The sequence below is a fragment of the Coregonus clupeaformis genome, chromosome 8 (genome assembly GCF_020615455.1).
Source record: "Coregonus clupeaformis isolate EN_2021a chromosome 8, ASM2061545v1, whole genome shotgun sequence".
Classification (NCBI taxonomy): domain Eukaryota; kingdom Metazoa; phylum Chordata; class Actinopteri; order Salmoniformes; family Salmonidae; genus Coregonus; species Coregonus clupeaformis.
Genome location: NC_059199.1, coordinates 26,631,890 through 26,646,244, shown reverse-complemented (window position 1 = coordinate 26,646,244; position 14,355 = coordinate 26,631,890). Strand labels below are relative to the sequence as shown.

The 14,355-nt window shown below is 44.6% G+C and overlaps 1 protein-coding gene across 5 annotated transcripts in view; it reads right to left on the bottom strand.

The window, feature by feature from the left end:
• Positions 1-14,355, bottom strand: part of LOC121571441 (sodium bicarbonate cotransporter 3) — an 88,352-nt gene that overhangs the window by 15,464 nt on the left and 58,533 nt on the right. For 4 of the 5 annotated variants that reach the window (XM_045221881.1, XM_045221884.1, XM_041882892.2 and 1 more), the window contains 5 exons: positions 4,233-4,351; positions 2,294-2,451; positions 1,982-2,069; positions 1,591-1,737; positions 504-616 (listed from right to left, as the gene is read on the bottom strand). In XM_045221881.1, coding sequence (XP_045077816.1) covers positions 504-616; positions 1,591-1,737; positions 1,982-2,069; positions 2,294-2,451; positions 4,233-4,351 — 625 coding nt within the window. The remainder of the gene's footprint in view (positions 1-503; positions 617-1,590; positions 1,738-1,981; positions 2,070-2,293; positions 2,452-4,232; positions 4,352-14,355) is intronic. The other variant, XM_045221883.1, reaches the window with a different exon arrangement.

Genomic DNA, 14,355 nt, shown 5'->3' with positions numbered 1-14,355 from the left:
TCAAAAGTGTGCAGTGCAGTGATTATGATCTATATGACTTGTCACAGTATGTGGGCACTGTATGTTGTTAATTTTGCCTTCATAAACAGTTTCAATAATGGATTACCTTATACATGTGTAATGAATTTCATCAAGAATAAAATGCATTTTTATTACTATTAAACAGTTTAAAAAAGAGTTTTACAACATATTGCCTATGTCATGCCATACTATAAAAAATATATATATATCCAATACTAGACAAGTCTTAGGCAGTGTCTCAAATGATACCCTATTCCACATTTATGGTAGTCCACTACTGTTCATCAGAACTATATGTAAGAAATAGGGTGTCATTTGAGATTTACCCTTATCAACTCTTCTATATGGGGCAGTTTCCCAGACACAGATTAAGCCTAGTCCTGGACCTAAAAGCAAGTTCATTTGAAAATGCTTTTAGGTCCAGAATTAAGCTTAATCTGTGTCCCGGAAACCTCCCCAATGAATTCATATGTATAGCTCACCGTCCGGTTCTCTGCAGCTCGGGCCCAGCTCCGTGGCCTTCATCCTCCTCCTTCAACATCTCCCCAGAGGGTGAGGGTGACCCGTTGGGCTGGGTAGGAATCTTCCTCTTCATCTACAAGTGAGAGAGCCTTTATAGGTTTGGCTCAGATGGTAGAGCATGGCGTTGGCCACGCCAAGGTCATGGGTTCGATTCCCGCTGGGGCCCCCCATACGAAAATTCATGCACGCATGACTAAGTTGTTTTCTCTGCTAATACACGGCAAGTGGTACCGGAGCGCCAAATCTAGGTCCAAAAGGCTCCTTAACAGATTCCACCCCCAAGCCATAAGACTGCTGAACAATTAATCAAATGGCCACCTGGATTATTTACATTGACCCCCCCCCCCCTTTGTTTTTACACTGCTGCTACTTGCTGTTTATTATCTATGCATAGTCACTTTACCCACACCTACATGTACAAATTACCTCGACTAACCTGTACCCCTGCACATTGACTCGGTACCGGTACCCCCTGTATATAGCCTCGTTATTGTTATTTTATTGTGTTACTTTGTATTTTATTTTTTACTTTAGTTTATTTAGTAAATATTTTCTTAACTCTATTTCTTGAACTGTATTGTTGGTTAAGGGCTTGTAAGCATTTCACGGTAAGGTCTACTACACCTGTTGTATTCGCCGCATGTGACAAATACAATTTCATTTAATTTGAAGTTATTACAGGGATGTTATCCTCTACTGCCACCAGGAGGCGCAGTCATACACATCATGGAAACATCATAGAAAACTACCATGCAAGCCAGCGTTTATCAATCCTGGGGACCCACAGGTGGTGCAGGCTATATTTCCAACACATCTGATTCAACTAATCATCAAACCCTTGATTAGTTTAATCAACTGTGTTAGTGCTAGGCTGAAACAAAAGCCTGCACCTCTTGTGGTTCTCCAGGATCAAGATTGAAGAGCACTAAATATGTGACCAATCATCTAAAATCAGGCTTAATTTCAGACATGTTGATTTTCTGTTTATTTATGTGTTTTTTTATTTTCTGTTTATAGGCAGAGCACATTGTCAACTTAGACCCTCACCTGCGATGGGACGTTCTTGGGGGGTTCGATTCGTATTGTAGGGTCCCATTCTCCTGGGGGCAGGACTGTCACCTGGTCCAGAAATTCATCTATCCCAGACAGAAGGTCAGTCCGGTCTTTGGCCTTGTACGCCACATCATGGAATATCTACAGAGAAATGCAGAAAAGAGTATAGCTTTTACATTTTGATCTAATGATCTTAAAATTGATCTAATCTGAATGCCACACCTAAAGATCCCCCTGAAGGGAAAAAGTTACACAAATGAGTTATTATATTCTATGCATGTGGGGGGAGCTAATTAATGTTTATGACTGAATGTTACTAATCTTCATAAGACTATAAGGATAATTGCACAAACAACAGCACGTAAAACATCTCCCATCCTCTCACCTCATCTGTCATTAGTGTGGCCATGGATCTGCCAATCTCATGGTACTGAGGGCCTTTACCGTGTGGACCCAGCAGCAAAAACAAAAACCTGTATGGGACACAAACCATTTTCACACATTAGACTGAATGCAAATATATGTAGATGGGCAGGTATAGGCAGATACAATGAATTGTATTCAAAACCCAACATCATTTAGTACAAATGGTTTAGACTACTGGTAGGGGAGCAGGTGCAAAAATAAAATCTAGAACCAGCAGGTTAGACAGAGAAAGAGCAGTGAAAGAGGGTGTAGAGAGATGTAATGTACCTACCTGGTGGGCACAGGCACCTCCGTGAGCCCTGTGATGAGGACGGCGGGGGACAGGCGTACGAAGGCGATGATGGGCCTCTCTAGGAAGTCCACCTCCCCTACCAGCACGTTGGATGCCTCGGCGCCCGGAGGAATCTTCTTCATGAAGTTCATGTCCACCTAAAGGAGCGGAATGGGACAGAGAGAGAGACTTTAGGGAGTAACAACTATATAAGACACTGTCTCCCAATCCTGGTCCTGGGGACCCAAAGGTGTGCACATTTATTTTATTTTTCCCTAGCACTAGCACACCTGATTTAAATAATCAAAGGCTTCATGATGAGTTGATTAGTTGAATAAAAACTAAAATGTGCATCCCTTTGGGTCTCCAGAACCAGGATTGGGAAATAGAGGACACCTACTACTTTTCTTACCGCGCCCGCCCTCTCCTGCTGACTTCTTGTCCAACTCCCACCCACTCCTGCAAGAACTGGTCCCGAACCTGACCACATTCCAGCAATGTAGGTGTATGTGACACTGCTTGCTTTGCAGCCCCGGTCCCAGCAATTTAGATAACACATAGCATACAAAACAGAAAGACTAACCGTTTTGAAATACTCTTGCATAACTTTAATAGAAGCAGGACGATTTGCAGGTAGACAAATACATGTTTTATCAATATTTATCACCAGTCAATGTCGGAGCCTAAACTATAGCCTATCATATTTAGGAAGTCATTTTCCATGGAAAGACAACTGCGCCGTGCTTCTCTGCCTATACCTATAGGCTACAGGCTATTTAATTGAGACCACACATAGGCGCAATTGTTCTCGCACGCCCAACAAAAGAGAGGAGAGGTAGGCTACTGAACTTGAAGCAGAATTAGCCTATAAGAGTTTGTGAATTGTGTGACAGAGGTGCTTTTAATACAATAGATAACACATACAAAACAGAAAGACAACCGTTCGAAATAATCTGTGGGACTATTACATATATTTTCATCCCAAAGTTGTCTGTCTGACCGCCCACAGCATGAAAAATGCCAACCACGCCGCTATGATCTCTGTCTGGGCCCGCAGGTCCCGCGGGATGCACATGAGAATGCAGCTCTATATTGGGAAACACTGGTATAACAAATCAAGCCGAGTAAAAATATATATGTTATGTCATATCTACCTGGAGCCCAATGGGCACAACAGAGTAGGGAGAGACTTCAAATGAAAGGAAGGAATGACTGGGGTTGGAGGGATCATGCTTAGTGGCAGATAGCAGCTATGGATGGATGCTAGGGTTGGGGGAAGCTACGTTGTTAGTGGCGTAGAGGAAAGCTATAAAGGGCAGTACTGAGCAAAGGAGTCCCTTTCATCACAAGGTTGTTTGTTTGAACTATGTAACAGAGCTGGGTGACCTTGCCAACTGAGATGGGTAATATCTGCATCGCTCTCTTTTCCACAAACACACACACTCTCTGTCTCCCTCTCCTCCCTCTTTTGATTAGACTCCCCCAGCAAGTATGAGGTTGTTTCTTGGCATACACATAATAATAATAATAATATGCCATTTAGCAGACGCTTTTATCCAAAGCGACTTACAGTCATGTGTGCATACATTTTTACGTATGGGTGGTCCCGGGGATCGAACCCACTATCTTGGCGTTACAAGCGCCATGCTCTACCAATTGAGCTACAGAGGACCCATGAAAGCTGGTTTGAAGCTGATGACTCCTCACGGCCGCCAGCCTACTTATATTATAGTCGTAAAGGGATATAATAAGGGATAAGAGCTCACTTAACCAAATGTACAGTTTACTTTGAGACTGGCTCTTGGTTCTAGAAGGCAGGGAGTGGGTGGTGTTTCTTATGCCCAGAGAGTAAGGGCTGTGATTGATGATGGTTGTCTTGGACGTCTGGATGAGAGTTGATTATGATGAGGGGGTTTCTTTGCCCAGTAGCAGGGGTTACCTTGCTGAAGTCCACACTGCTGTTCTCTTTACTGACCCCAGCTTTGGAGGGCCTCCTGTCTCCGGTCTTGCTGCTGCTATCCAGGTTACTGGGGACAGAGTGCGTGGACATCAGTGGCCCTGGAACGACAGACGGGATAGCGGCAGAAGAGTGTTAGCAATGTCAGCTCTGGAGGACCGAGGCACCTGCTGCTCAGTGCATTCTCGTTGATACTCTGACATTAGAATGCCTACATTTGATAATATTGTGTTTTTCTGCAGAGAGTTTGCAAAGCATCAAAACACAATACAGGTTCTTCTCTTGAACATTTGAGAAGCCTTAATCTATACAGAAATGATGTAGCTATACTGTGATAAATTAATTGCAATTATTTTTCAACAGGTTCTCTTGTATAGGCACAGACTACAGATGCATACTGCAAAATAGTATGATACATAGTTTGATTTATACACTCTCAAAGACCTTAACAAATTGATAACATAATGAAAATTCATTATGGCCTGCAGTGATAAAGGCAATTGCACATCCGCCTCCCCACTTCAATGTGCCCTATAGCCATGTGAGGTGAGCCGTACACAGGAAATGCCAGCACTTCAGCGAGGGAGACGTGCATTGAGGAAATGACCACAAAAATGAATAAATTGTAACATACCAACCATACACACTCCACTCCATCTGTCTCAATCACCTAGAATGTAGATGAATGTTCAAATGAATATGAATGGGTGACAGTTTCCTCCTTGTGGTCATCCTTGACCTGTGACCTGTTGTAACCCGGCGCTGTGGTCTACTATGCAGCCATGTTGGGATGAACAGAAGCGCCATCGCTCACATTCCTTACAAAGCCCCTGGGAGTGAAAGGGATTAGTGGAGGTTGCATCCGCGGACACACTTCATTCAGGAAGATAAAGCCCGGAATGTGGGCTCCATGCTGGACCCCCGGCCACGGTCCATATGCAAATGAGTCCGAATAATCAAATCATATCATTCCAAATCCAGGGGCACACTGAGGACAATAACGACTGACTCTATGATCATTTGTCTTCATCTGCATACTAAGAGCTGACACTACATGTTATGTGTCGCATGAGTGCTGCCGTGGAATTATACAGCTCATTAGACAGTTCTTACTAGAGAATCCGGCAGTCAAAAGGTGAGTACACACAGTTGCAGTTGCGGCCAAATAATTTGCACCCTTGCACTTTTCATAAATAATTCCCTATTTCTTCTAAAATAAGTTTACAAAAAAAAAGATATATATATAGTATGTGGACACCTGCTCGTCGAACATCTCATTCCAAAATCATGGGCATTAATATGGAGTTGATCCCCCCTTTGCTGCTATAACAGCCTCCACTCTTCTGGGATAGCTTTCCACTAGATGTTGGAACATTGCTGCAGGGACTTACTTCATTCAGCCACAAGAGCATTAGTGAGGTCGGGCACTGACGTTGGGCAATTAGGCCTGGCTCGCTGCAGGCCAGTGAAGTTCTTCCACACCGATCTCGACAAACCATTTCTGTATGGACCTCGCTTTGTGCACGTGGGCATTGTCATGCTGAAACATGAAAGGGCCTTCCCCAAACTGTTGCCACAAAGTTGGAAGCACAGAATCGTCTAGAATGTCATTGTATGTTGTAGCGTTAAGATTTCCCTTCACTGGAACTAAGGGGCCTAGCCCGAATCATGAAAAACAGCCCCAGACCATTATTCCTCCTCCACTATGCATTGGGGCAGGTAGCGTTCTCCTGTCATCCGCCAAACCCAGATTCGTCCGCCGGACTGCTAGATAGTGAAGCGTGATTCATCACTCCAGAGAACGTGTTTCCACTGCTCCAGACTCCAATGGCGGCGCGCTTTACACCACTCCAGTCGACGCTTGGCATTGCGCATGGCGATGTGTGCGGCTTGTGTGCGGCTGTTCGGCCATGGAAACCCATTTCATGATGCTCCCGACAAACAGTTATTGTGCTGACATTGCTTCCAGAGGCAGTTTGGAACTCGGTAGTGAGTGTTGCAACCAAGGACAGACGATTTTTACGCGCTACGTGCTTCAGCACTCGGTGGTCCCGTTCTGTGAGATTGTGTGGCCTACCACTTCGCAGCTGAGCCATTGTTGCTCCTAGACATTTCCACTTCACAATAACAGCACTTACAGTTGACCGTGGCAGCACTAGCAGGGCAGAAATTTGACTAACTGACTTGTTGGAAAGGTGGCATCCCATGACGGTGCCACGTTGAAAGTCACGAAGTTCTTCGGTAAGGCCATTCTATTGCCAAAGTTTGTCTATAGAGATTGCATGGCTGTGTGCTCGATTTTATACACCTGTCAGAAACAGTAGTGGCAGAAATAGCAGAATCCACTAATTTGAAGCAGTGTCCACATACTTTCCTAATATTGAGTTGCAGCCCCTTTTGCCCTCAGAACAGCCTCAATTCGTCGGGGCATGGACTCTACAAGGTGTCGAAAGGGTTCCACAGGGATGCTGGCCCATGTTGACTCCAATGCTTCGCACAGTTGTGTCAAGTTGGCTGGATGTCCTTTGGGTGGTGGACCATTCTTGATACACACGGGAAACTGTTGAGCGTGAAAAACCCAGCAGTGTTGCAGTTCTTGACATGCTCAAACCGGTGTGCCTGGCACCTACTACCATAACCCGTTCAAAGGCACAAAATATTTTGTCTTGCCCATTCACCCTCTGAATGGCACAAATACACAATCCATGTCTCAATTGTCTCAAGGCTTAAAAATCCTTCTTTAACCCGTCTCCTCCCCTTCATCTACACTGATTGAAGTGGATTTCATGAGGAATAGCTTTCACCTGGATTCACCTGGTCAGTCTGTCATGGAAATAGCAGTACACTGTTTTGTACACTCAGCATTCAACATTGCAGAACCAATTTTATTTTTGTAAACTTTATCGAGTTTATAATTTTAATTTAGAAAAGAAAGACAAATGACATGGACAAAAGTATTGGCATCCCGGAGCTAGTACTTGGTTGCACAGCCTTTGGCCAAGATAACTGCAGACAAATGCTTCTTGCAGCAATCAATGAGCTTGCTGAACCTTTTACTGGTCATTTGGCCCACTTGTTAGCAGCAAACCTCTCTAATCCTTCAATGTTTGAGGGGTGCCCTCCACCAACTGCTGTTTTCAGATCTTGCAATAAGTTTTAGATGGGAGTAAGATCTGGATTCTTCTCTGGCCACTCCATTACAGTCCATCATCTCTTCTTGAACCATTCCTGGGTGCTTTTGGATGCGTGTTTGGGGTCATTGTCCTGCTGGAAGACACACAACCTTCAATGGAGACCCAATTTTTGGACACTGGGTTGAACATTGCTCTCCAAAACACCTGATAGTCTGCAGATTCATTGTGCTTTGTGCACGTTCAAGGTCCCCAGTACCAGAGGCAGCAAAGCAACCCCCCAGCATTATCAAACCTCGCCATCTTTGATTGTAGGGAGGTTGTTCTTTTCTTTGAATGCTTCTAATAGCTCCTACAAATCATCCTTAACTGCCTGTCTATGCAAGCATGGGATTCAAACTCAAATGAACGATACTCAGAACGAGGTGAAGTAAGTACGTAGTATATCGTTTGTTGTTGTAATGTTGTCAAGGATGGGATTCAAACTTCACTTGAGCGATACACACAACGTGGTCAAGTACATTATATAGTTTCTCGGCAAACGTTGTCTTTCTAGACTGAAGTAATGGAAGATTACAGAACCACACTAGTACTTATAATAAGACAACCAGCTGCCCACCTTAAATCATGTTTCCCTCCAAACCAGCAGTCTCTAGTTGTCATGACCCAACCTTCCAGTTCAGCACTCTTCTACACACACTGCTATAAATACAGGGGCTAAAGACTATCCAGGTCTGGGAAGACAAAAAGTCACAGTGGATGACACTGGGACTGAGAGAGATACGTTCCAACGTTACAACCCTCCCACCCCAACCCCACTGTATGGCTTTATATTTAGCATGCTATTTGCACATGTAGGAGTCTCTCGCTAGACTCTTAATGGGGAAAACGTCTCCGAGACATCTGTGTGTTTATACTCAGGAATTATGGAGGAGAGATGCCAAACGATGCTGCCCTGGAAAAAGACAAGATGTTTTAAGTTGTTTAAGTCTGTCCTGACTGTATATTCACAATTGGACAGTCATGCAGAGCAGTGACAGTTATAGCTGGGAAGATACACCATGATATGAGACCTGTTGCCATAGTGGCGAGTCTGGCGTCTCAACTCTTACACTGACTGGATTAAACAGGCCCTCAAGGGATGGAAAATAAGGGATGGAAAATGTGCAGTAGTGGTTAAGAGCGTTGTGCCAGTAACTGAAAGGTCGCTGGTTCTAATCCCAGAGCCAACTAGGTGAAAAATCTGTTGATGTGCCCTTGAGCAAGGCACTTAACCCTAATTGCTCCTGTAAGTCGCTCTGGATAAGAGCGTCTGCTAAATGACTAAAATGTAAAATGATTAAAGCCCTTCAGGTTTCATTTTAGGACTGAATGAAAAAAAGGTTTACAATGAAAAAGTGGACAAAGAAATATCACAGAACCAGGGTCCAACATGATCCTTTTTTTCTTACTATTGGCCAAAAATCTACTGGCCTGAACAGAATTTCTACTGGCCTGGACATGGTGTAGTTAAAATGCATTGCCTATATTCAGCTAGCAATAGGCTACATTTGGTTATTATGGTATGTATTAAAACGTTGTGTAATAGAATCTAGTGATATAATTATTTAGAATTGCTTTGTATTAATTGCATTCACTTTGTTTCTAAAGTATGTCATTTTGAGAATATTTTTTGACATCTCAAAATAGGACGGTGCCCTTTTAAGACAACTGTGTTTCAAAAGAGAAGATATTGATCTGGCTACAGTAGGCAAGCCAAGACAAATGCTAGGTGTATTTTTGTAGCTTTCTTTGTGCAGACTATCAATAGTAGCCAGCATACTGCTAGTATGTTCACTATTGAAAGTTTATTTTTGTAAATCAATTTCCCTAAAGTAAATGGATTGGTGAGAGCTTCTTTTTACTCTGGACGGCTTGCGAGTGCCATGTGAGTGCATCAACTTATGTACTGCTCGAGAAGTTGTGACTCGCGATCAGCGTGGTTGAATGAATGGCCAGTCATATTGCTCAAATTCAAATAGCATGACTTTTCCGCATGTAGTCAGTCTTCAATGGTTTTCAAAACTGCGACACAGCAGGTAATCTCAGCTAAACCCCGAACTAAAGCTTCATGTAATTAGTTAGCTGCTCGATTAAGTTCTGGGTCCATACATGTTAAGAGAAGAGATGAAGAGATGCTAGAACGAGGAGCTTCACCCTCTCTCTTTGCAAGTTACGCGCCGAATGTTCCCTTACCCTTCCGAAATTCAAAAGAAGCTTACACCTACGAAATCATGATTTGTCCAAATAACCAGTGACGAAAAACCCTAACACCAGAACTACTGCTGCTCGCTATCCCACACATCCCATTCCTTCCCAACAGATTCTACGTACCAGTTACAGTGCCTTCGGAAAGTATTCAGACCCCTTGACTTTTTCCACATTTTGTTACGTTACAGCCTTATTCTAAAATTGATTAAATTGATTGTTTCCCTCATCAATCTACACACAATAACCCATAATGACGAAGGAAAAACAGGTTTTTAGAAATTTTTGCTCATTTATATATTAAAAACCCCCCGGAAATGTTACATTTACATAAGTATTCAGACCCTTTACTCAGTACTTTGTTGAAGCACCTTTGGCAGCGATTACAGCCTCGAGTCTTCTTGAGTATGACGCTACAAATGGATGTTGCTGTCTGGCTAATCACCACTGCCCCCGATGCAAGCACCAGTTAGCCTCGAGCTAGCCTAGAGCCAGGCTCATATCTACCTCTAGGTCTACCGGACGGGAGTAGCCAGCTAACTAGCTACTTGCTACCAGCTACCGTTAGCGGTTTTTCACCATTGTCCGTGGCCTGCACCACCCATCAGCCAGCTCTAGTCTGGACTATTATTCGGCCAGTCTGCACTGTCTGCACAGCGCGTTATCGACCCAGAACATATCAGTTTTTCTGCCGGAATCACTGAATCACTGGACCTTTAACTCCGGATTCATCGCTACCAGCTAGCTGCAACAAAATGGACGTTGTGGTCTGGCTAATCATCTTGAGCTAGGCCCATCTCCCAGCTATCTACCTCTCTGTCAACCGGACGGGACCACCTGGTGTTGACACGGAGCCCCGCCGATCCTACACGACTGGTCTGCCGACGAAATCGTCTGATGTGGTTACAACAGGCTTCCCGTTACGACGTCGACCACGAAGATTCCATCTGCTAGCCCCGGCCCACTAGCACACGCTAGCCGTGGCCTCTTGCTCGCTAGTGCTTTAGCAGCCCCCGAACTACCTCCGAACTATCCTATTGCTGTTCACCGGACCTTATGATAACTCAGCTATACAGCTGATGTCTGCTGGACTGTTCCTTTTTACGGTACCGCATCCTGTTTATGTTTAGCCTCAGCCCAAACTGTGTCGTCATTACCAGCTGTTGTCTTAGCTCTCTCAAATTACACCTATGATTGCTTTATGCCTCTCTCCCATCTCAATATGGTTAGCTTATTGTTGTTTCGGTTATTTCTAACTGTACTATTTCACTGTAGATCGCCCAGCCCAGCTAAACCTGCCTTAGATAGCTCCTTTGTCCCACCCCCCATACACGCGGAGACCGACTCAATTGGTGCCTCCAGTGATGCTATCTCTTTCATTGTTACCCAACGCTTAGGTTTACCTTCACTTTACTCATATCCTTCCATATCCTTGTCTGTACATAATGCCCTGAATCTTTTCTACAACGCCCGGAAATCTGCCCCCTTTATTCTATGTACCCAACGCACTAGAAGACCAGTTCTTAAAGCCTTTAGCCGTATCCTTATTCTAGTCCTCCTCTGTTCCTCCGGTGATGTAGAGGCTAACCCAGGCCCTGCAGCCCTCAGTATCACTCCTACTCCCCAGGCGCTATCATTTGCTGACTTCTGTAATCGCAAAAGCCTTGGTATCCTGCATGTAAATATCAGAAGTCTACTTCCTAAGTTTGAGTTATTCACTGCGTTAGCACACTCCGACAACCCTGATGTTCTAGCAGTGTCTGAATCCTGGCTTAGGAAGGCCACCCAAAATTCTGAAATTTCCATCCCCAACTATAACATTTTCCGTCTAGATAGAACTGCCAAAGGGGGTGGAGTTGCAATCTACTGTAGAGATAGCCCGAGAGCTCTATCATACTATCCAGGTCTGTGCCCAAACAGTTTGAGCTTCTACTTCTAAAATCCACCTTTCCAGAAATAAGTCTCTCACTGTTGCCGCTTGCTACAGCCCCCCTCAGCCCCCAGCTGTGCCCTGGACACCATATGTGAATTGATTGCCCCCCATTTATCCTCAGAGTTCGTACTGCTTGGTGACCTAAATTGGGATATGCTTAATACCCCGGCCATCCTACAATCCAAACTAGATGCCCTCAATCTCACGCAAATTATCAACGAACCTACCAGGTACAACCCTAAATCCGTAAACATGGGTACCCTCATAGATATCATCCTGACTAACTTACCTCCGCTGTCTTCAACCAGGATCTCAGCGATCACTGCCTTATTGCCTGCGTCCGTAACGGGTCCGCGGTCAAACGACCACCCCTCATCACTGTCAAACGCTCCCTAAAACACTTTAGCGAGCAGGCCTTCCTAATTGACCTGGCCCAGGTATCCTGGATGGATATAGATCTCATTCCGTCAGTAGAGGATGCCTGGTTGTTCTTTAAAAGTAATTTCCTCTCAATCTTCAATAAACATGCCCCATTCAAAAAATACAGAACTAAGAACAGATATAGCCCCTGGTTCTCCTCAGACTTGACTGCCCTTGACCAGCACAAAAACATCCTGTGGCGTACTGCATTAGCATCAAATAGCCCCCGCGATATGCAGCTTTTCAGGGAAGTTAGGAACCAATATACACAAGCAGTCAGGAAAGCAAAGGCTAACTTTTTCAAACAGAAATTTGCATCCTGTAGCACTAACTCCAAAAAGTTATGGGACACTGTAAAGTCAATGGAGAATAAGAGCACTTCCTCCCAGCTGCCCACTGCACTGAGGCTAGGAAACACTATCACCACCGATAAATCTACAATAATCGAGAATTTCAACAAGCATTTTGCTACGGCTGGCCATGCTTTCCACCTGGCTACCACTACCCCGGCCACCAACTCTGCACCCTCCGCTGCAACTTGCCCATGCCCCCCCCCCTGCTTCTCCTTCACACAAATTCAGACAGCTGATGTTCTGAAAGAGCTGCAAAATCTGGACCCCTACAAATCAGCTGGGTTAGACAATCTGGACCCTTTCTTTCTAAAACTAGTCCTGAAATTGTCGCAACCCCTATTACTAGTCTGTTCAACCTCTCTTTCGTAACGTCTGAGATCCCCAGAGATTGGAAAGCTGCCGCGGTCATCCCCCTCTTCAAAGGGGGTGAGACTCTAGATCCAAACTGTTACAGACCTATATCCATCCTGCCCTGCCTTTCGAAAGTATTTGAAAGCCAAGTTAACAAACAGATCACCGACCATTTCGAATCCCACCGTACCTTCTCCGCTATGCAATCCGGTTTCCGAGCTGGTCATGGGTGCACTTCAGCCACGCTCAAGGTCCTAAATGATATTATAACCGTGATCGATAATAGACAGTACTGCGCAGCCGTCTTCATCGACCTGGCCAAGGCTTTCGACTCTGTCAACCACCGCATTCTTATTGGCAGACTAAATAGCCTTGGTTTCTCAAATGACTGCCTCGCCTGGTTCACCAACTACTTCTCAGACAGAGTTCAGTGTGTCAAATCGGAGGGCCTGTTGTCTGGACCTATGGCAGTCTCTATGGGGGTGCCACAGGGTTCAATTCTTGGGCCGACTCTTTTATCCGTGTATATCAATGATGTCGCTCTTGCTGCTGGTGACTCTCAGATCCACCTCTACGCAGACGACACCATTTTGTATACATCTGGCCCTTCATTGGACACTGTGTTAACAAACCTCCAAACGAGCTTCAATGCCATACAACACTCCTTCAGTAGCCTCCAACTGCTCTTAAACACTAGTAAAACTAAATGCATGCTCTTCAATCGAACGCTGCTGGCACCCGCCCACCCGACTAGAATCACCACTCTCGACGGGTCTGACCTAGAGTATGTGGACAACTACAAATACCTAGGTGTCTGGTTAGACTGTGAACTCTCCTTCCAGATTCACATTAAGAATCTCCAATCCAAAGTTAAATCTAGAATTGGCTTCCTATTTTGCAACAAAACCTCCTTCACTCATGCTGCCAAACATGCCCTCGTAAAACTGACTATCCTACCGATCCTTGACTTCGGCGATGTCATTTACAAAATAGCCTCCAACACTCTACTCAGCAAATTGGGTGTAGTCTATCACAGTGCCATCCGTTTTGTCTCCAAAGCCCCATACACTACCCACCACTGTGACCTGTACGCTCTTGTTGGCTGGTCCTCACTACATGTTCGTCGTCAAACCCACTGGCTCCAGGCCATCTATAAATCACTGCTAGGCAAATCCCCGCCTTATCTTAGCTCATTGGTCACCATAGCAGCACCTACCCATAGTCTGCGCTCCAGCAGGTATATCTCACTGGTCATTCCCAAAGCCAACACCTCCTTTGGCCGCCATTCCTTCCAGTTCTCTGCTGCCAATGACTGGAACGAATTGCAAAAATCTCTGAAGCTGGAGACTCTTATCTCCCTCACTAACTTTAAGCATCAGTTGTCAGAGCATCTTACCGATCACTGCACCTGTACACAGCCCATCTGAAATTAGCCCACCCAACTACCTCATCCCTATATTGTTATTTATTTTGCTCTTTTGCACCCCAGTATCTCTATTTGCACATAATCTCTTGCACATATAGCATTCCAGTGTTAATACTAATTGTAATTATTTTGCACTATAGCCTATGTATTGCCTTACCTCCATAACTTGCTACATTTGCACACACTGTATATATATTTTCTGTTGTATTTTTTGACTTTATGTTTTTTTACCCCATATGTAACT